Source organism: Neomonachus schauinslandi, chromosome 11, assembly GCF_002201575.2.
Source record: "Neomonachus schauinslandi chromosome 11, ASM220157v2, whole genome shotgun sequence".
NCBI lineage: Eukaryota > Metazoa > Chordata > Mammalia > Carnivora > Phocidae > Neomonachus > Neomonachus schauinslandi.
Window position 1 is genome coordinate 62,772,538 of NC_058413.1, and position 21,524 is coordinate 62,794,061.

At 38.9% G+C, this 21,524-nt stretch overlaps 2 protein-coding genes and 1 long non-coding RNA gene across 7 annotated transcripts in view; 2 read left to right on the forward strand and 1 right to left on the reverse strand.

Moving 5' to 3' along the window:
• Positions 1–8,242, forward strand: part of ANKRD42 (ankyrin repeat domain 42) — a 74,922-nt gene extending 66,680 nt beyond the window's left edge. For all 4 annotated transcript variants that reach the window (XM_044919265.1, XM_044919266.1, XM_044919267.1 and 1 more), the window contains 3 exons: positions 1,793–1,919; positions 4,328–4,469; positions 7,860–8,242. In XM_044919265.1, the coding sequence (XP_044775200.1) occupies positions 1,793–1,919; positions 4,328–4,469; positions 7,860–7,949 (359 nt within the window). In that variant the 3' untranslated portion in view covers positions 7,950–8,242. The remainder of the gene's footprint in view (positions 1–1,792; positions 1,920–4,327; positions 4,470–7,859) is intronic.
• Positions 8,243–11,813: 3,571 nt separating this feature from the next.
• The window catches only part of CCDC90B (coiled-coil domain containing 90B), a 38,309-nt gene continuing 28,598 nt past the window's right edge, over positions 11,814–21,524 (reverse strand). The window contains exon 9 of one of the 2 annotated variants that reach the window (XM_021686451.2): positions 11,814–12,085. In XM_021686451.2, coding sequence (XP_021542126.1) covers positions 12,030–12,085 — 56 coding nt within the window. In that variant the 3' untranslated portion in view covers positions 11,814–12,029. Of the gene's footprint in view, positions 12,086–21,275; positions 21,394–21,524 lie in introns of those variants that run through there. The other variant, XM_021686452.2, reaches the window with a different exon arrangement.
• On the forward strand, positions 14,423–17,984 carry LOC110577204. Its single transcript, XR_002480106.1, has 3 exons — positions 14,423–14,480; positions 16,532–16,652; positions 17,804–17,984. It is a non-coding gene; the product is annotated as an uncharacterized LOC110577204 (long non-coding RNA).

Below are 21,524 nucleotides of genomic sequence, written 5' to 3' on the forward strand. Positions count from 1 at the left end.
AGCCTGCTTCTCCCTCTGCCTCTCCCTCTCTCTCTCTCTCTCTCTCTCTATCTCTCATGAATAAATAAATAAAATCTTAAAAAAAAAAAAAAGAAAAGAGCAAGAATGTGACTAGAATAGTTTCCTGTTGTGATGTGTTTTGATAAAAATGTATTCTTACCCTCTTGCCATACAGTGAAGCTCACTGATACCTACCTAGTGTGTTTGCAGGTGGTGAAGGTATGAAATCATGTGCTGTTTTCTTGTCCCTATTTAATTTTATTCCAGAGCAAAACCCAAAGGACAAGAGAGCCTCTTCTTGGGACACTAGGTTTTGCCAGAGAACTTACAGGGGACTGATTGGATTTCTTGTCATCCCAGCATTCCTGGAACTGAGCCTTAATTCAAAGCATTCTTTAGTAAATTATACTTAAGTCTATGGCATTGTAGAGCCCTATGCCCATTTGCAGTTTGACTCTTGGCTCAACACTCCTGTCACATGTCATCCAGCATCCACTTAGTCACCTTCAGCGACAAGATACTCATTATTTCTCAGGGGTCCCATTTTCATCTGACAGTGTTCTTGTGAGGATTAAAATGTATAAGGAAGTTAGTATAGTGTCCAAAAATGCATGATAGCTCTTATTGTTTCTGTGGAAAATTTCTGCTTTGTTGAGTTAAAATCTCTCTTCCTGGAGCTAATCTCATTTAATCCTACCTCTTACCTCTTATGACCCCATAGAACAGCTCTTTCAAAACATAGCCCTCAAATATTAAAGAATTATTATATAAGCTAAATAGCCACAGTTCTTTTGATATTTTCTTCTGTAACTTCTTTTTTTTTTAATTGTTTCTACTTGCTTGTTAGTGGTTACAGTGGTTCCCAATATAGTAAAACTAAGTACCAATAATACCTGAACTTGTAGGTCTGGTACGGGACACAAATATATATTTTTAAAGAGCACCCCAGTTGATTCTGATGTATGCAGTTTGGAACCTGCAGCTCTATAACCTACTGAGAGATAAATCACAGTGTTAAGTGTTAGGAAGAAGAGGCTGTGACTGCTAACTTGGTCCCATAAAGCAGGGTTTCTCAACTTCTGCACTATTGATATTTTGGGCCAGATGCTTATTTGTTGAGGGGGATTCTCCTTTGTATTTTAAGATTTTAATAGCATTCCAACCCTCTAGATGCCAATCGTCTATTCCTCTCCATCCCCCAAGTGTGACAAGCAAAAATGTCTCCAGATGTTGCCACATGTCCTTTGGGGGAGAAAATCACCCCAAGTTAAGAGCCACTGCCACAAAGAATAGAAAAATCCTAGTTTTGGTAGTTGGATAATAGCTAAAAGCAGCCCTCAATATTTCTTTCTCTCAGTGTTCTCTTGCATAAATAGATATTACAAGTGACTAACGTAAAATTGGGGGGGCTGGGTTAGATCTGGTTTAAATATATCAACCATATTTCAGTTTTTCTAATTTTCTTATATATAGTAGATTATGCATGGTCTTGTAATACACCATTAATCCTAAGAAACTGTGGTCTTCTTTAAACCTTCCTGTTTATAGTATTAATAGCCATATCAATTTGATACATCCTCTAATAGCAGAAAAAGAATCCTCCATTTAGGTCTTTCAGTGATTGTTTATCCTGCTCTTTTATTACTGATATTTACCCTTCTATGTATATGCCACCTTCCTTCCACACTCAGGTATTGGCTCTAGAAGAAGCATGTATTTCAGGAGCAGCATCCGGTGAGCCCATGAGCTATTGTCTGTCTAAACTAGGTCTGTCTTCAACTTTGTCTTGCAGTGAGAGCTTATAAGAAAATTGTTGAATTGAGACACATGCTGGAAATTGCTGAGAGCAACTATAAACACCTGGGGGGGATAACAGAAGAAGATCTAAAGCAGAAGAAAGAACAGCTTGAGTCTGAAAAGTAATGTCTTGAACTCTGATGGTTTGTTTTAGTTACTTTTCTAAATGCTATGTGAAGGTTTGTTGATGAACAACTTGTTTTTCCATCCTTAGCAAAGAATGTAAGGTTCTATCCAGTTTTTCTCTTAAGGCCCCAGATGGAGAAGGTGTTAAGATTATTTTTAGTTAAGGTAAAATACGCATAACACGAAATGTATCATCTTAACCATTTTTAAGTGTGCAATTCAGTAGTGTTAAGTACTTCTACACTTTTGTACAACCAATCTCCTGAACTCTTTTCATCTTGTAAAACTGAAACTCTATAGAGTTAAGGCTTTAAAAAAAAATAAAGATTTATTTATTTTAGAGAGAGAGTGAGAGATAGCATGAGCAAGGGGAGAGGGAGAGGGAGAATCGCAAGCAGACTCCCTGCTAAGCATGGAGCCTGACATGGGGCTCAATCCCAGGACCCCGAGATCATGATCTGAGCTGAAATCAAGAGTTGGATGCTCAACTGACTAAGCCACCCAGGCACCCCAAGACTTTTTTTTGAGACCACAGCTACTTTGAGCTTTTCAACCAACCGTCTTTAACCATTCCTATCCAATTGGACTGGAAGGGTGGGACATGGAGCCAGAATTTGAGCCTGAGTCTGTTGGCCTGCAAACCTGTTATCTAAGAGGATTATGATTTGGAACTTCTAGCTCTAATAATAGCATTTCACTGTGAAATGGTTATACTATTGATGTGATTTTGAACAGATTTTTTTTTTTTCAAGATTGCTTTGCCTTTGAGCCAGAATGTACTTTCATGTCAGCTGAGACTGAAGGGTATCTTCTGAGTGAGCTTTAGTACTTTTCTAGCATTGGTTGCCCACTTGGTGTTGAGTACATCTGAAGACATTTATTCTTTAGGTACAAACTCCTGCTTTTAGGTCTAATTGTCAAGAAAAACTGGGTAAGTATTGGTTTGAGGGATATCCTCTTAATTTTGTTGTGATCTGTTAGTTAGATCAGAGTCAAAATACAACAAAGCATGGTTGTATTACCACATCCTGGGAATGATTTTCTCTTCTTATTCGCTCAATTCTAGGCTTCCACAGTGGGCATTCTTCTTCCCCATTCCCAGTCGTAACCCTGCGCACTTCCATACCAGAGCTACTACTGAATGCTCTTAGATCACCCTTCTAGGAACCTGACATCCTACCCAGGCTGCTTTGGGAATTCTCGTCCCCCCACCATCCAGCAATAAGACAGAAAAGTACCCTGGTTCAAGTCACATCATCTCTTATCTGGATTTATTTTAACATCTTCCTGATATGTCTCCCAGCTTCCTTTCCCTGCCCCCTAATTCCCAGTCCCCATACCCTGCAGTCTGTTCTCAACACAGTGTCCAGAGTAATCATGTTAAAACCTAGGTACAGTAAGTCTCACATACCTTTGACTAAAAGAAGCTAGGCACATAAAAGTATATAATATGCAATTTCATTTATAAGCATAGGCAAAACTAATCTAACATGATAGATACTCAGAATGTGGTTCTTATGGGAAACGAAGTTTGCCTGGGAGGGGCATGGGGGAACTTTCTGAGGCAATGGAAATCTGTATCTTGGTTGTGGTGGTGATTACAGGGTTTACACATTAATCAAAACTCATTGAATTGTTCAGTTGATATTTATGTATTTTACTCATAGTAACTTGTAGATCATTAAAAAAATACAAAAGCAAAAGAAAACAAATCTCAGTCAGATCATGCCATTTCTCTGCTCAGACTCTCCAGTGGCTTCCCACTTTGCTCAGAGTGAGAGCCTAGGTCCTTGCTATGACTTCCAAGGTGCTGCCTCTTCTGGCTCCCTTTTGCCTCTCCGAGGCAACTTGTCCTTTAAACTACTCCACCACATTGGCTTCTGCTTTTCTTCCAGTTCACCAGGCATACTTCTGCCTTAGGGTCTTTACACTTGCTCTTGCCTCTGTCTGGAATGCTCTTCCCCCAGATGTCTACTTGCTTACCTCTCATTTCCTTTAGGACTCTGTTTAGAAGATCCGTTCTCAGTAAGGCCTTCCCTGGCCACTGTGTACAAAGTGTTAATTCCCTCCTTGACAACATATGATATTACTCTTTCTTGCTTTATTTTTTTCATCCTTAGCATTTTTCACCTTCCCCGTACCATGTATTTACTTGTTTCTTCGTTGTTTTTCTTCCTCCACTGCTAAGGTAAGCCCCAGGAGGGCACATTTGGCCTGTTTTTTCCCTGCTGTATCCCTGCTGTCTAGATCAGTGCTAGCTCATAGTAGACTCCCCATTCATATTTGTCAAATAAATTATTTGTTTTATTTGCCTTAAATGCAATCCATGGATGCTTTTTCACTCTGGCCAAAAATAATTATTAGTTGATACTAGAGATTGATTGAGAAAACTTCTTTTTGACAGGACTATCAAGGAGCTGCAGGGCCAGCTGGAGTACGAACGGCTTCGTAGAGAAAAATTAGAAGGTCAGCTGGATGAGTATCGTGCAGAGGTGGATCAACTCAGGGAGACACTGGAAAGGATTCAGGTCCCCAACTTTGCTGTGGTTGGTGTCCTTCTTAACACATTTATCTCTCTCAGGAAGTAGTATATAAGAGTAGCTAAGAGCATAAGCTTTGGACTGGGACTCTGGGTTTGGTTCTTGGCCACAACCTTTTTTATTTTGGACAAGTCATTTAACCTCTCTGCCTTATTTTTAAACTGGAGATAATAATTTATACTTTGTAAAGTGTTGTAAAGACTAAAGGAATATATCTCTCTACATAGCTATATCTTTATATATATAACTATATAAAACTTTATATGTACACACACGTGCATACATATATATCCATATTTGCACTGGTTAGAACATCCTCATTAATAAGTGTACAGTAAGTATTACTGAGACATATAAGAAAAAATATTTTTTTATAAGCAGAGTGATAAGAATTCTCAGGCACCTAGAGTATGTATATTTTAATATTCTAAATAGCCAAAATAAAGTGGAATGGAGTCCATGTAAGAAAGCTTCAGCTCATCAAAAGAAGTTTTTAGTATATGTGCTGCCAAAGTGAGCATATCCTCAAGAGGAGTTTGAAGAGTAGAAAGGAGCCAGAGTGGGAGTTGTCATAGCATCCTTTGTTCAGATTACAGAGTAATGAAAGCTAACACTTGTAACACTTCACCTTTACAAAGTTTTCGTGTGTTATCATATGTCATTTGATCTGCCCTCATTTAACATGTGAGGAAACCGAGGCTCAGAGAGTTTAAGTGACTTGTCTAAATTCACACAGCTAGTAATGGTGGGACCAGTATTCAATTTCTAGCTTTTGACCCCATAGCCTTAGCTCTTTTCATAATTTCTAGCTAGAATTATGAATTTAGAATTCAGAATACAGCTCTAAAATACAGAAAGATGCTTTAGAGTGACAGGAAGGACAACTATGTAGAAGGAAGCTGAAAAGAAATGGATATGACAAACAGATACAAAGAACAAATACAGAAAAGCAGGTAGAATATAGAGAATAGAGTGAAAACAGCAAGAAATTTGGGCCACCTTGTCTCAGAGTGGACAGGCAGAGAGCACGCTGGGGACTCTCTGTGACCCTCACTCTCTTCTGTGAGTGAAGGCGGCCATGATGTGGCCTTTGGGGAAGCTCTTGTGGCGCGGCGTAGGGATTCAGGTACGCTTCGTATTTTCCTTCCGGCCAGAGATGTTTTCTTCAGTCATCACGGGTGAGTTAATTCTGCTCCAGACCTGTATCACCTCGAACCTGATTGATAAAAAAAACCTTCCTGGCTCCTTATAGTTTGCACAAACTTATCATTAGTCTCTTTAATAGCCACTTTAAAAATATGAAAATAGTCTATGTGCTTGTAAAATGTTACAAACAGGGCAGTCGTTCTTCCCGCACCAAGCCCGTCTCCGGAGGAGGCTACTGGCAACGATTTGGTATGCCTGTTACACAACGTGCGATGCATTTACAAACACGTATGTGTATTTCTCTGCATGTACAAATTCAGACGCTTTCGCCAAATTTTGGTATCTCACCAGTCCTTAATTTTCCAAGAGACGTAATTAATTATAACAACCCATTCTCTTCATTTTTGCGGTGCTCACCTTGTACCGCCCTCAGCCCCCGGGGGACTTTCGTACAGCGAGGCCAGCCCGCGCAGTCACAGGCTGTGGGCTAGAGGACCAGCGGACACTTACCTTCCATTGATGACCGCAGGCAGTCCCAGCCCTGTTGTTGCCTCGTCACCCTGGGGCAGGCGCTCTGCACACCCCGCCGCCGTGACGGGAGCGTGTGTGGTTTTGTCCCGCTCCTCGGTCTTTCAGAGATTACCCAAGCCTCACCTTCTTTTGAGTCATTGCAAATTGATTTGTCTGCCTAGAAAACTTTGGTTTTTTAATGGCTGTTTAAATATTTTCTTACCCGGAAGTGTCTGTTTCAGGGTCAGGTTTGATTCCATGCTCTCCAGCACATCGTCCCTCAAAACTTGGCTCTCTACCAACAATGTGTAGGTTTTCAGGAGAGCCGACTCGAGGGCCCTTGTCCTCTGGGCCCATCGTTTTTTTTTTTTTTTGCAGTCCTGCTTTAGGTTAATCGAATTTTTGTAAATGAGCAAATGTCATCGACCTCTAATGGCAGCTGCAGGTCTGGCATTGCTTTTCTGCAAAAGCTTCTGAGTCTCAATTTCATCTTTAAAAAGGGGAAAACCTATCTCATGAGATTGTATTGATGTTAAATGAAATACTGTGTGGAAATACTGAGGTATTTTCTATCTAGTAGTATTCAGGGTAGTATATTCCCCCCTTCTGCATATCTTTTCTTTTTCCTTCCTTTCATTTTCTGTATTCGAGTTTAATAAACATTGTCAGTAGATAAATGTATAGAGCCCAGTGCTTCTCAAAGTAGAAGGAATTTGTTTATTTGGGAGTGTAAACATATAAAGTAGAAATGAAATGAACTTTCCATTCAGTGCTCATTTCTAGATTCTTCAAGAAATTCTGCCTCAATCTCCTGCCACCTTCTGGTCAGGACCTATGATTGCATTCAGCTGTACCTTTAAGACTTTTTCCCCCTCTAAATAACAATCTGTAATAGTATAATTTCTCTCCAGGAAAAAATTTCTCAGGGTAGTTTCTTAGGGTAGTTTGACATATATAATGCACTTAGTTTTTGATAATAATAACTATTACTGTTTTGATAACAGTAACTATTTTTATAGCCCAAGGGTGTGGGCAGGAACAGCTTGGGGAATACTCAGTCCAGGGGTGGGCTCTGCCCATGACCCTGTGCCTTGTGCTGTTCTCGGAGCCCCTGCATTCAGCTCTGTCCTGACCAGCTGGGTGCAGGGAGAATTATTCATAGATGACTAACATCCAGTGAGCATCCACTGTATTTCTAGCCCTCTCTTACTCCTTTCCATGGCATTCATTAAGTGAATCTTCTGTGCAGGGTCCTGAGAATACCGTGCTGGATGAGAAATATTTGGGAACAGTGGTGGCAGGCAGAGTGGGCAGTAGAAGGCTGTGTGAACACAGAGGAGGGAATGGAGGAACCAAGAAATGTGATTCCTAGCACTATGGGGCTTGCAGCGAATCCAGAGGAGGCCTTTCTAACACTGCGTATGTCAGTTAGCAGTATATTGAGAAGTGCTAGGCTAAGATAAAAGCAGAAATAACTAGGCATTCTCTTTTGGGGATGTATTCGGTAGAGACAGGACTGGTTGATTTCTCTACGTGTCCCCTAGTCTGTGAGTCAGCACAGAATATGATGTACTGGTACTTCAGATTGGAAAATTTATTTACACAAAATCCCAAAAGAAATTTAATCCAGAGTTGAAAATATTAGTATGGTTAAATTTTTTCTTGTGGAACAGATAATGTAGAAAGATGAAATTGTGTCTAGTGTAGCTTTCTCATTTGGCCCTCTTTTCCTGTTTGTAGGAAGATGACTCTTCTTGTGAGTTAAGCAAAGAGAAGAGACGAATTAAGAAAAAGGTGTCTTCTGGGGGAGTTTTTGTGAGAAGGTACTGATCAGTGAAATAACTTTAAATAAACTTCCTTGATTTTTCTCTTTTATTTTTAAATTGATAGAAATGTAAATCTATATAAATTCTCCTCAGAGTTAATCTTATATACTATTTCAATTTGAAGGCAGAAATATGTTATATAATATCAAAGGGATTGCTAAAATTACATGTACTCAGCTGGGCTCCCCCACCCAAAATACTTTATATATTTATGAGTAACTGATTTTGCAAGTATTCACACAAACTTTAAAATATAAGGTGGTATGGTCTAGTAATCAAAAGAAATATAGACATTAAAAATTATCTTTTACTTGAGAGTATCATTTTTTAACTTTTCAAATGACTTTTAAAAAAGCATCTGGACTCAGGAGATAATGCAAATAAGATGAGTAAATTTTAGAAAAGGGCAACCAAATATCTCAGGAAAGTTTTATATAAAATAAAAATCTGCTCTTGTAAAAGAAAAAAACCCCATAATATGTTTGCTAAAAATACTGATTTAAATAATCTGTTTTAGAATTCAACCATTGTTCTGTCTTGCAAGCTTTATAAGAAAGCAATATAAAAATGAGGCCGACTGGACAGGATAATAAATACATGGCTTTATTATTCTCTTTTCCCTCCCCCGCCTCCTGACGTTGCTGACCAAAAAAACCACCACAGCATTTCAGTTCTGACTTCATGCCCTCCTTTCTAACTCTACCCACTTCCTCCTCCATGTAGCCAATTTGTGACTGTCTTGGGGCAGTTGTCTAGATCTGCTTCCCCCTGAAGATCTGATCGTTGGCTTTGGGCCTTGCTGGCCAGAGCCTTCTCACCACACCCCCGACTGCCCACCCTCTGGGCCCTGGCACGTACTTTCCATGGACGCTTAAAGGCCATTCTGACACAGTATCATCGGGACCAGTTTGCCCTGACATGAAGCGTGTTTGCATGTGAGACCAGTTCAGGCTGGTCAGGGGTCTGTAAGCCAGTTTTAAAAAATGCTTCACCTATCCTTTTGATCATTGTTAGTTCTCTGGTTTGCAAGAGGTCTTCGATCTAATAAAACATTTATTTGGTACGTACTATGTGTGAGACCTGTGCCGAGTCTTTTCCACGTATTATCTTTTAATTCTCACCACAGCAGTAGGAGATAGGTGTATTTTACAGATGGGAATTAAGTAATTTGCCCAGAATCACACAGCACTGTGGAGCCAGGATTCTCACCTCAGTGGGGCAAGTTCCGAGTCTGCATTCTTAACCACTACAGGAATTCCTAAACCCAGTTTCTCACTTTCTGGGACTACACACAGCCTTCCTTCTTCCTTCCAGGCTGGTGACCCTAAGGTGAATCCCTACTCTGGACATAGTTTGTTATTCTTGCTCCAGTTTTCTCAAGGCCACATCTCCAGTCTCTCTGTACCACTGAGGTAGGAAATAACTAGAAGAGTGTTGTCATAGAAGCGTGCACCCTTGAAGGAAGAGGTTCCCTGGTTGTCCCCCAGTACCTGTTCTCCCCTTTTTCCGCAGTGTTAGGATTTACCTGGGCTTGTGGCTGCTCAGGATAAAGGCTAACTTCCCAATCTCCTTTGCAGCTAAAACACCAAGTTGTGGCCAATAGAGTGTGGGCAAAAATGGTGTGTATATAACCTCAGGGTCATGACCTTAAAGGGAAGGGGCTTGCCCACACACCTTGCCCCTTTCTGTTTCTGGAATATGGATATGGTTGTGAGTCACCGGACCTTGTGAATGAGGGCAACACCAGGGATGGTAGAATAAGATAAAAAGGATCCTGTGCCTGGATACCGTGGAGCCGTGGAGCCGACATTACTAGCCTGGGAGAGCTTATACCTAGACTGTAGGTAAGAGAGAACTTAAACCTCTTTGTTATTTAAACCATTATTATTTTGGGTCTTATTATAGCCACTGAATCAAAATTGTTAATACAATCCTGAAATTATATGTATTTAATCATAAATCACATATATGTATTATTGTCCTGTTATGCGTGGTGTTTTCCAACACAACCAATTCTTGGATTTTTCTGGACATCGTCTGGGTGTTCAACAATTCAATTCTGATACTAACTTCCCAGAGGAGTTCGTGTCAGACCACAGGTTAAGAGCTCAGTCCCACAAGAATGCCGCCACTTCAGACACCCTTTTTCAAGTCCCAGGTTGTCACTGGTACTTCTAATCAGTGGTACATCTGGGGGTTTCCTGAACCCCCTCCTCAGGTTCCACAGTTGGTTGGAATGACTGACAGAGCTCAGAAGAAAAATACTTGACTGTCACCAGTTTAATAGAAAGGATACATTTCAGCAACAGCCAAATGGAGATGCGAAGGACAAGGTGCGGAGTGAGAGGTGCATGGGGCTTCCATGACTTCCTTCTGTGTGCCACCCTCCTAGCACCCTGATGTGTTCAGTAGATTGACCAGTGGGAACTGAACTCAACCTTCAGCTCCTCTCCTGTCTTCTCCCTTTCCCAGAGGTTGAGTTGGGAGATCAGGGAGGCTGAACGTTCCAATCTATAATCATGCCTTGGTCTATTTGGCAACCAGTCCCCATTCTGAAGTTACAGAAGGGCTCCCAGCCGCCTATCCCCTCAGCATACAGAATACACTCTTACCATTCAGGAGATCTGGAGGATTTTAGGAGCTTTGTGCCAAGAAAACAGAAGCTTGTAATTACCCCTATCAAGAAAGTACAAGGGTTTTAGGAGAACAGGAATTGGGGACAAAGACCAAATATATATATATAATGCCACATTATGTTAGTGAAACACAAAAACAGAAGTGAAAAAGACGTTAGAGAGATGTAAGTAGAAATGTTTTTTTTCCCATGCCTTAGATTGTTTGTCCATCTATCAAGATAGAGGCCTCAACCTGTAGATGACTAGAATACCGAGTAAGAAAGAAGCTAAAGACTGGAATTTAAAGACTGTGTGGCTTGTCTGCGGTATAGCCTTGGCAACCTCAGTTGTGTGAGTTACAACTGTGTGACCTTAACTTCTTTTAGCTTGTTTTTTCAGCTGTAAAATAAGGATAATACCATCCACCTAAGAGGACTGCTTTGAAAAAAAAAAAAGAAGGTGAGTTGCTATATATTATTTAGCATAGTCCCCCTTGTATAGGCAGTGGTAGCTATTATTCAACAAAACAACAATCACTAAGTTCAGCATTGGTGACCATTGCTGTTTCCATTGCCTCATTTTTTTTCTTCATATTAAAAAAATACTGCATACTTTTAAATATTCATGTATCAAAATTCTTAAAGATTGACGAAATGGGAATTATAAACTTTGTTTTTCAAATATGGTGAAGGGTTTTTATTGACCCTTGACTAGTCCTTATATAACCCTGCTTGGTCTACTTAGTCACCAAATAGAAGTTTACTGAATTTAAGTAACTCATAAAAAACAAACAAAAACCCAAAAAACTCTCTTCATTTTATGTAAATTTAAGATGGGTTCCTAAGAAGCAGGGATACACCGGTTTTTGTGAATCAAAAAAAATGAAGTATATGTAATAATCAGAGCCCAAGACATAGCAACTTGAAGATTTCATACCAAGTGTCCTACAGTTGCACTAGGGCACACATTATTTTAAAGTTCAATGTTTTAATTCACTACCAAGAAACCCAATCTCCATATATGGTAAGTTGCCTTTAAAATCCAAACAACTTCGTTAAAACGAGATTTTATTTTCTTTGAAAAGGTAACTCTGCAGTAGTTACCAGGGAAGCTGAATACAATTACAAGTATGTAAGCTTGGGAATAGTTTTTAAATTTGCAGCAGACTTTACGAAATACATTTGTTCAAGCAAACACAAGAAAACTCTGGATCGGTTTCTATGAACTATGAAAAGGATAAAGACAAAAAGTATCTCAAATCAATCAGGTTTGAATGACAGCTTTTCAACATAATAAAGACACACAAAACACAAACTCAAAGCACATCTTCCCACTTAAAAATATTTTTTAGTCCATATGTACTCTGAATAACCTTGTATTGAGTATCTGCCACAACTTCCATGTTCAGAATAAATGTATCCTGGCGTAGTGTTCTAAGTCCACAGCAGCATAATATAGTAGTTTCTCTACTATTTCCAGATTCTGTAAAATCCCAATGCTATTGCCAGGCAAGTAAACACTGAGGCTGTGAAAAGAAGATACCATTTTATGGGTCACACATTTGATATTTTGCAGAGACAGACACAATAATGTCATCTTCAAATTAAATGAAGAGCAAAAAACAAAGGAAGTCCAACCAATTTTCTACCTTAGGTGTTTTATTCCCAGAAAATTACGCTAAGGATAAAGTATATCCTTTAGGGCAGGATAAATACCAGTTCTTAAAGGCTTCCTGTATTTTAAACCAGAACAAAGATGACAGTTTACAAATTATGTCAGTTAGAATCTATAAACAGTGCTTCAAGTCATTAACATTAGTATTAACAATGACTACTTTAAATGATTATGCAATCTAATTTTAGATCTTATTAAGTGGGAAAACCTTCTTACCAGAATTAAAAAATGATGTAATAAAATGGACATCCATATCATCCATGAGAAGAAAACTAATTGTCTTTTCAGTACATTTAAAAACAATTTCATGATTATAAAAAATTTATGCATGAAATTTTAACAAAGATCCTCTAAAAAATCACAGGTAGAAGAAAAGGCTTTTAAAGTAGTTAATGTGCCACCTACTCTTTGCTAGATTCTGGACAGAAAACATTTTTGTTCTCCTTTAAGAAATTAAATCTGGTGAGGCTTTCAGGGACTTCCTAGTTTCTAGTTTGTTTAAATAGCCTTGACTTTTAAAATAGAGACCCAGAACTGAATGGCAAACTTTTATGACTAAAGATTCAAGAAACAGCCTTTCATAGTAAAGCTACTGTAATTTAAACATATAACTCTACACATTATCCCATTTGATCCTAATAACTAATTGAAATTTGGTTAATGACAAGGTCATTTCCTTAATTTTTTTTCATTTCCTTAATTTTAAGAAATGGGATTAGGCCTAAGACACACAGGGAGGCTGGATATTTGAGGAAAGAGTAACCTTTAAGCTTCTTGTCAATTATACATTCTGGTCAATTATACATTCATCCATTGGATCCTATACTCTTTACCATGTTCCACAGCAGTGTGCTGAGCAATTATATACATTACCTTATTTAACCACAATTAAAACCATATAAGATTGGTGATATTATCCCATTGCAGAGATAAGGCAACCAGCCCAAAGTTATAAATTGCTGGCAAGTGGTGGAACAAGGACTCAATATTATGTGTACTTGAGTCCAGAGTTATTGTTTAAAAACCATTCTGTTCATCTTACTTACCTCTTGACACTTGAGGGATTCAATCTAATTTGTCATTTCTTGAAGCCACATAGTGCTGTGTAGGTGATTATATTCTCTGCTAACCTGTCAAACAGCTGATAAATTTTCTTAGACTACCAAATGAACACTTAAATTATTGAGGAAGGAGGCATTTCATTCCTTTTTAGAATATACAACACAATGGTTACTGTATTGAAGTTTCTGTTGTGAGTGGTTACTATGTCTCACTGGTGTTATTTTGCTACCCAAATTGCTTTCACCTTTGCTATTTATCTTCTGTAGCCTGTGAAGGACACATCCCTACACAGGATGCTCAGGTGAGTGTGTATCTGGTACCTCTTAAGTACTCTGTAATGTTAGATTGTCTTCTTACTTGTCTGTTTAGAACAGAATCTGCTGCATTAACTATATCGATCACCTCGAGCGGCCATTATCTTAGAGCTCTTCTCTCCTTGGCAACAGTGATCTGGGTCAAAGGGTGGTGTCTGACTCAAAAATGGGCCATTCAGACGCCTTCCCAGGGCTGTTCTGAATTGGAAATAAGGAAAGGGGTAATTTTTCTTGGTTGGTGAAACTCGAATGATAGGAATCTGGAAGCTACAAGTAGCCATGCTTCCAATGGAGTTGGAGAAAGATGGCATAAGAGAATGAGACAGATAGTCAAGAGACAAGATACAGAGTAAACTGTGATTCCAATTATCCCTGAGGTCAAGCTATACCTGTGCCCTTCCATAATTCAATATGTAAACTAACACATTTTCTTTTTATGCCTAAGCTAGTTCAAGTTGGATGTATGATCACTGAAAGTAAGAGTCTTGTATGTATGATAATGCTGGGAAACCAAATAACCAAACTGATTACAATTTATAATTTTATAAGGGTTTCTTCTCCAAGGAAATCCAAGATCTTGAATGCTGGGGCTTTATTAGTATCTTTTTTCATTTTTTCCCCCTCTGCTCTTGATTAAATTCAGTATGTGAATAAGTGAAATATTATTGTTTTATTGGCAACATCTCAGGTATTCTACACGCAGTGGATCCACTCATGATGTTACACCTTTCCACGAAGAGTACGGAATTTTAATTTCCTAAAAGGCTTAACAATAACAGCAGCAATAACAGATTTGAAGGATAAGGTAGAAGAAAGAAAATGCCTTCAGAATGGCTGGTTGCAAATCCTCAGTGAAAAAAGGAAAGGAAGGTAACTCAGAAAAAGTATTTTGTAAACAATGACATGTTTCTTTTGTCACTGCCACTAAGTCTATTCAAGTCTGCCTTACATTCAGCCACTACTGAAAGGAAGCTTTCTGGAGATCACCACCATCTTCAAACCGAGGGTAAAAGGGACTTTAACTAAGATACCTATCTAGGTAAACACTCTTAAGAGGAAGCTGAGTAGAATCAGAAGCTCCTCCTAACCTAGGCTGCTCTGAGATCTATTCTGAAAGTGGGAATGAACACTGCAAACTGGGCAATTATGTAATTACCCCTGAGCATCACCAGTGAACTGAAGATCTCTAGTTAGAGACTTTGCTAGTTGTTTTCAAAACTTACTTTAGCCTTAGAACTCTTTTTCAAATGAATCTTCAACAGAAGCTCAGTATTTTAAAAAGAGAAAATATTTTAAAAGATTCAAGGTGAAGAAAGGAAAGGAGGTATGTATCAGCTGAGGGCTGGGGGCTCCACCTTCACTCATAGAGGCTGCCCAGAAAACCACTGATGGTATAAATCAGCAGTTTTATTTTGGACAACAATTCAGTAATATAAGCCATTTTAAATGTGCGTATCTTTTGGACCCCCAATTTTAGATGGTCCTAAACAATTATATAGAACTACTAGCATAAGGGCAGAAAGATATGTGTGTGTGCGCGCGCACATGTGCGTGTCACACACATGGCTGTTGGGTACAATATCATTTATAATGAGAAATTGGGAGCAGAATGTTTGCCAACAGAGGTCTGGAGAAATAAATTATGGCATTTTCATATAATGGAATACTTTCTAGTAAAAACATACATATGTATTGATATGTAAAGATACTCAAAACATTTGGTTAAATTTGAAAAAGCTGTAGTCTGTACAATACAATCTAGTTATTATTTTTAATAATCTGCAATATTTATATACAGAAGAAAAAGCCTAGAAAGAGATATACTCTAATAGTAAAACACATTACTTTTTATAAAAAGAAAGAGAAAAGTACTACAAAAGTAGGGCACTCTTCTCATTCCTTTGGGCCCTGTGTCAGTCACATGGTACTTGAGGAGCTCAGTATGTGACAATCTAATTTTTGGTCTCTAATATTTGTACTCAGCTGGATTCAAAGTATAGGGTAATTTTCCCCCTATGCTTGCTATGGTTTTTGCCTCTGTTTTAGTGATCTTTCTCTGTAAGTCCACTCTGTAAGTCCTTATGGAAAAACATAGGAATAAAAGTAAAATTTTCATTTTTTTGCATTGTGGAATAACCAGTTTATCTTTGCATCACTTTGTACTTGTTTTTATGTATTTCTTTGATATCCATATGCTTTTTCCTATTAGTAGGTTGCAGAGTCACCAGTTAAACTTATATCTTAAACTTACTGCCTGTTAAACTTCTATTCTTCCAGCACTGTCAAGTGATAAAAGAAATGTGTTCTAGCTCTTTTTTTTCTTTTGTGCTCCATGGTTACCCTGGGAGATAGGAGCTAACAGGTCTCAATATCAAATGACAGCAATTACTTTCTCTGAAAAACACAGTGTTAAAACCACAGGCCCCAAATGGTGTCACTGAGGCCAAGTCCCCAGACTGGGGCTTAATATCTGATTGTAGTTTAAACAGTGTGGTTTTAACCAGTCAGTCAGGAATTCTGTGGATCAGCGAGGAGTCTGCCACATGAGTCCTCTCCATCCCCCACAAGAAGATGAAGTGATCTGCATAAGACTTCCTGCTCTTCCACTAAGGGAAAGTGACTACTTGGAACAATCCTTTTGCTAATAACCTACTTGCCCAACTCTCCTTTTCACCTTCCATTTTTTTTTTTTTTTAAGTTTTATTTAAGTAATCTCTATACCCAATATGAGGCTCAAACTCATGACCCCAAGATCAAAAGTCACATGCTCTCTCAACTGAGCCATCCAGCCAGGTGCCCCAAAACCCTACATTTTGGACAACTCCTGGGAGCTCCCCTCTACTGGCTAAATGAGATGCTGCCCAGTTCATTTAATAAAGCCAATTAGATCTTCAAGTTTACTAGGTTTGTTTTTTTAACAGATTTGGTGGCAGCGCTGAGATCTGAAGCAAACATCTATTGGCTTTTGGGGACAATGAGAAACACAGGTGTGGCACCCCGCAAATGCTGAGAGTTCACTTTCTTGTCATTTGAGGGCCTTTGGTAAGTCAGTTTCAGCTCTTTTTGGGTTCAAGCCACCCATCTAATTGGCTTTCCAGTCCAGGGTTAATGAATCAGTCTAGACTAACAAAGAAGGCTCTAATGGACTTAACCCTTGGTTCAGTCTACAATTCCACATTGGAATCCTTCCCCCAGTTACTGGGGTTTACTGGTTTAGTCCTTTCCTCATTTCTAGTCCATAGTCCCTGAATGAAGTCTGCTTGAGTTCAGTTTGGGAACTGCTGGTGGTGTGCATGGCCTTCTCTTGGGACAGTCTGCAGTGACATATTTTGGTTACTGCTGGTTGTGTTGAGGCACATGTTTGTCTTGTTTTGTGTAAATAAAGGCCTTTAACTTTTCACAAGCAAAATAACACATCACAGTGTTTCGACTCCCCTAAGTTTAAAGGATTTATACCAGGATGCTTTTCTGATTCAGGATTCACTCCTTTTGGCCAATTCCTATTTCCCTGTTTAGGGATAAATATATAAATGAGACTATGATTAAGAACTTCTCCTTAATTCCTAAATTATTACAAAATTTGCTGCTAAAAAAAATAGCAGCCCAACAAAGATCCTTAGATTCTGTAGCCAAAGTTGTCCTTGATAATAGAATAGCTCTTGATTATTTTTTTGCTGAGCAAAGCAGTGTCTATGCTCTGGTGACCACCTGCTATGCCTAGAGCAACTTTTCTGGGGAAGCTGAAACTCAGTTACGAAAGATCAAAGAACAGGTTGCTTGGCTTAAAAAGATGATTCCTTCTGGGCGCCTGGGTGGCTCAGCTGGTTGGGCGACTGCCTTCGGCTCAGGTCATCGGGCTCCCTGCTTGGCAGGGAGTCTGCTTCTCCCTCTGACCCTCCTCCCTCTCATGCTCTCTGTTTCTCATTCTCTGTCTCAAATAAATAAATAAAATCTTTAAAAAAAAAAAAAAAAGATGATTCCTTCCAGAGTCTCTGACTTGTTTGATTTTGACTGGTGCTAATGGACCTTCCTCCCCTATCCCCAGGATCCATAACCCCTCTCCTTAGCTCAGGATGTCATGTAAGCTTCATGTTGCCTGTTGGGATTCATGTCTGTGGATTCCCCATGTCCATATGAAACCAAATTTGATTTTCTCCTGTTAATGTGTCATGTCAATTTGATTCTTGATCCAGCTAGAAGAACCCTGAAGGGCAGAGGACATTCTTTCTTCCTGACAGTTGGCATAAACAGCAGGATGCTTTAAACTCACTGGATACCACTCTCCCCCGGCACTGCTGCAGCAGAGAGATCCTTGGGAAATCTGACATATAGCCAGCAGAGGGTAAGATTTCTTATCATGTGTATCTCCTGGAATCTCTATGGAATCTGAGTCAAGAGCAAGAGTGGTGAGAACCCTTTTTCTAAATGAAGATGAGTGGGAGAAAATATTTGTGGAACTAGTTCCTTGTGCTTAATGACTGTTGGTAAATTAAGTAGAGTACTCCTTGGTTACGGATCCATTTCATCCCAGGGACTGTCTTTGTTTTCCTGTGTCTTTTATGTCATTTGTCATACATGAGGTAAAGGCTGTTGCTAAGGGACATCTTGGAAGCCACAAAATTGGTGGGCACAGCTTTGGCACTTAAAAGCCAGTAGAGTGCTTGCCACCTAGCTCAAAGACTCCCATGCTAAGATAAGTTGGTCCTGGACAGCTTAGATTGACATAGGTCACTTGCCAACTTCCAGAAAACTTCTGTGCAACAAGGTAGACTGTAAAACACACAATCCATAGCATAAGCCTCCCAGGTATTAGTGTTGTTCCAAGAGACCCCCAAGGCTTAGCTACAAGAAAAACTGGATGTTTTTTTCCCTTTTGTCTTATTCTAGGTCTTCAGAGCTTGGCTTTGTGACCACTGAGAATATTCTTTTTGGTCTCCACTATCCAGAGGGTACACCTTGATGGCCAGTTGAATAGATGGGTTCTGACCCTGTCTAGCTATGCCCCTCTCAGCAGAGTTTCTTATGAGAGGTCCCAGGCCATAGGGACCTTTGTTGTTAGTGCTGGAAAGTCCCATTCCTAAGTGGCACCTGCCTGGTGTCAAAGATTAGTGGTTTTATGACAGGAGTCTCACATTTTTGTGGGAGATCAGAGACACGGTTTTCATTGCATTATCCTTAATACCTGTGCAGTGAAGGCCTTTGTTTCCTTAGATTAATTTTGGGAGTAAACTTTCGGATCACGGGAGCTACATTATCTCTACCCTTCTCTGGATGCCTCTTGCGGCTTTGGTTAAGCCATTAAAGGCTTATTGATTTGAGTTACTACTGATAGATCTTATTTGTCAATGCCTAGACAATGGATCCTTTAAATTGGCTATATATATATTTTTAATCTTATTATGTTAATCACCATACATTACATCATTAGTTTTTGATGTAGTGTTCCATGATCCATTGTTTGCATAGAACACCCCGTGCTTCATTCAATATGTGCCCTCTTTAATACCCATCACCAGGCCAACCCATCCCCCCCACCCCTCTAGAACCCTCAGTTTGCTGCTCAGAGTCCATAGTCCCTCATGGTTTGTCTCCCCCTCCAATTTTCCCTTCCTACTATCTTCTTTTTTTTAACATATAATGTATTATTTGTTTCAGAGGTACAGGTTTAAAAATACCTCTTTTATAGAGAGCTCTCAATTGTGTTAGTATAATGGCTAGCCTTAGGGACTCCCCTGACAAGATGAAGAGAAATCAGACTTCAGACAAAAATCAATGTCCATATCCAACATAAATGTCCCTGTTTAAAATCCAGCCTCATCTGTTTGTTTTCATTCCCATTTCCCTTCAGGATTTCACAGAGAACTCTGGCCTAATCTCTAGGTTAAAAGTATGCATGTTGCTCATATAAATGCTGAAAGCCAGAAATGTTAACCAAGACTGGCAGTAAGGCTCTCTTTGCTCCTATCTTCCAGGGCTCTGGAATCAGGCTCTGCCAGCTTCAGGCATTCCTATGCAATGTCCTTTAGAAGTAGATCCTAGACCACCTGCCACAAAAGAAATTGTGTTCCCCGGACAGCAGAAAATCTTTTAAATTGTAAAGGCTTTTACCTCTACTTTCAGACAATCCTACCAAATTTAGACTATTCACAGTCCCCCTTTGGAGAGGAACAATGACCAAAATTTCTCCTAGACCCTCCTACAAATGGTTTGTGAAATGCCAATACTCAGGGGCTAACAGAAAAGCCAAGGGTGAACTGTATACCCAGTAGAAAGGCTTTTGTTAAAGTGCTTCAGAAAGATTTTACAAAGGCATAAAGTTTCTGATTAAAATTTTAGTTAAAAATCTGATATAAAGCAAATTTAGTTAAAAAAACAGGCCAAGCCCCTAATATTCAGGCCATAATCCAATTTTGTGGGAATTAGTAACAACTGTCTTTGTCTTACAAATCTCTATAAAACCAGAAATGCAATTCTAGAAACAAATCAAAGCCCACCTATGCCTCTCACAATGTCTATAGATATTTTAAAAGATCAGGATATTGGTACAAAATTGTCCTGCACTTAAGAAAAAATGCCAAATCTTAAATAGAAAAGTTTGTTTTACAGTCTTTCACTGTCCCTTGAAATTCTTAGATCTTTAAAATGTAAACACAGCCCACAACTGCCTGTGACTGAAAATTAAAACGGCAAACTTCTAAAAGGGTTCTTGTGCCCAGACTCTAGCACCTTTGATAACAAGCAGATATGTTCTATCTCCACCTTAATAATCTCTCCATACCTTTGGGATGTAAATTTTCCACCCCCAACATCTCTAGGATTAAAGAGCCCTTGTTTGAAATACCAATGTTAGGGAGAAGTTTTTCATGGAGGGGTGGGGGGGAGTATTTGGAAATCCGGCCTTTAATGGTATGAATAAAAACAAAAGTTATAAAGACAAGTGCTTGTAAGGACTGGGTGTGGTCCAAAACTCAGAAAGCTAGAGACTAACTTTAGTATTGTTGGTTAAAGACACGTCTACTATGCATGTGTTTACTAAGAGTTAAATATGTTCATGTTATCTCTCTTGCAAAACTTACCAGAAAATAAACTTAGGACAGTGGTTGACTTTATTGCCTCATGAAGTTTTATGGGTGGTCTGAACATAATTCTTAAGAACAAGTAAATAAACATAAAAAAAGGTTTCTTTTTTTGTTTGTAGTGTAAACTTTTAAATGTCTTCCAAGATCTTTGGTAACCTTGAAACGTTAATGTTCTGCTAAGTTAAATATCGAATTAAGATAAATTCATTAAATTATCTATTTTTGTCTTATAGAGAAATTAAAGATAAATTTGGATGTTAGAAAATGTTCTGTGCTTTGCTATGAAGCACATGTTTCTAAAAATTATGAACAGTTCACAATTGTTTACTACATAGTTTTCACTAGAAACTAGTTTCTAAGAGTTAAGGATTCTAATGTAATTACGACTAGAAATAAGGGAAACAACACTATATGCAGGGAAAGTATGAGGAATACAAACTGTGCACTAAAACTGCAGTATGCAACCAATGTTGGCCTTATCTGACTTGATGTCTCAAGTGACCTCAAGGAGAAATCAAACAGGTAGAAACAGAAGATCATTTAAGCAGAGGCATGCAAGCAATATTTTCAAATAATCAGATATGAGAGAAACATAATGTATTAAGATGACCTACGGGTCTTTGTAGTTACGAACGGGAGGGGGTATATGTGCTTGTGAGCAGTTCTTCAGAGCAGTATGAAAGACGGTCTCCCAGGCTTTAGTCCTTGGTAAGACAAAAAAAGCATTTACCAACCTATTTTGAGGTTGGTTTTCTTTCAGTTGACAAAATACAGTTTTGCTGAACAAAAAGATAATAATTTTGTCCTAAAGTGAGGGTGGTTATTTAAAGAGAGA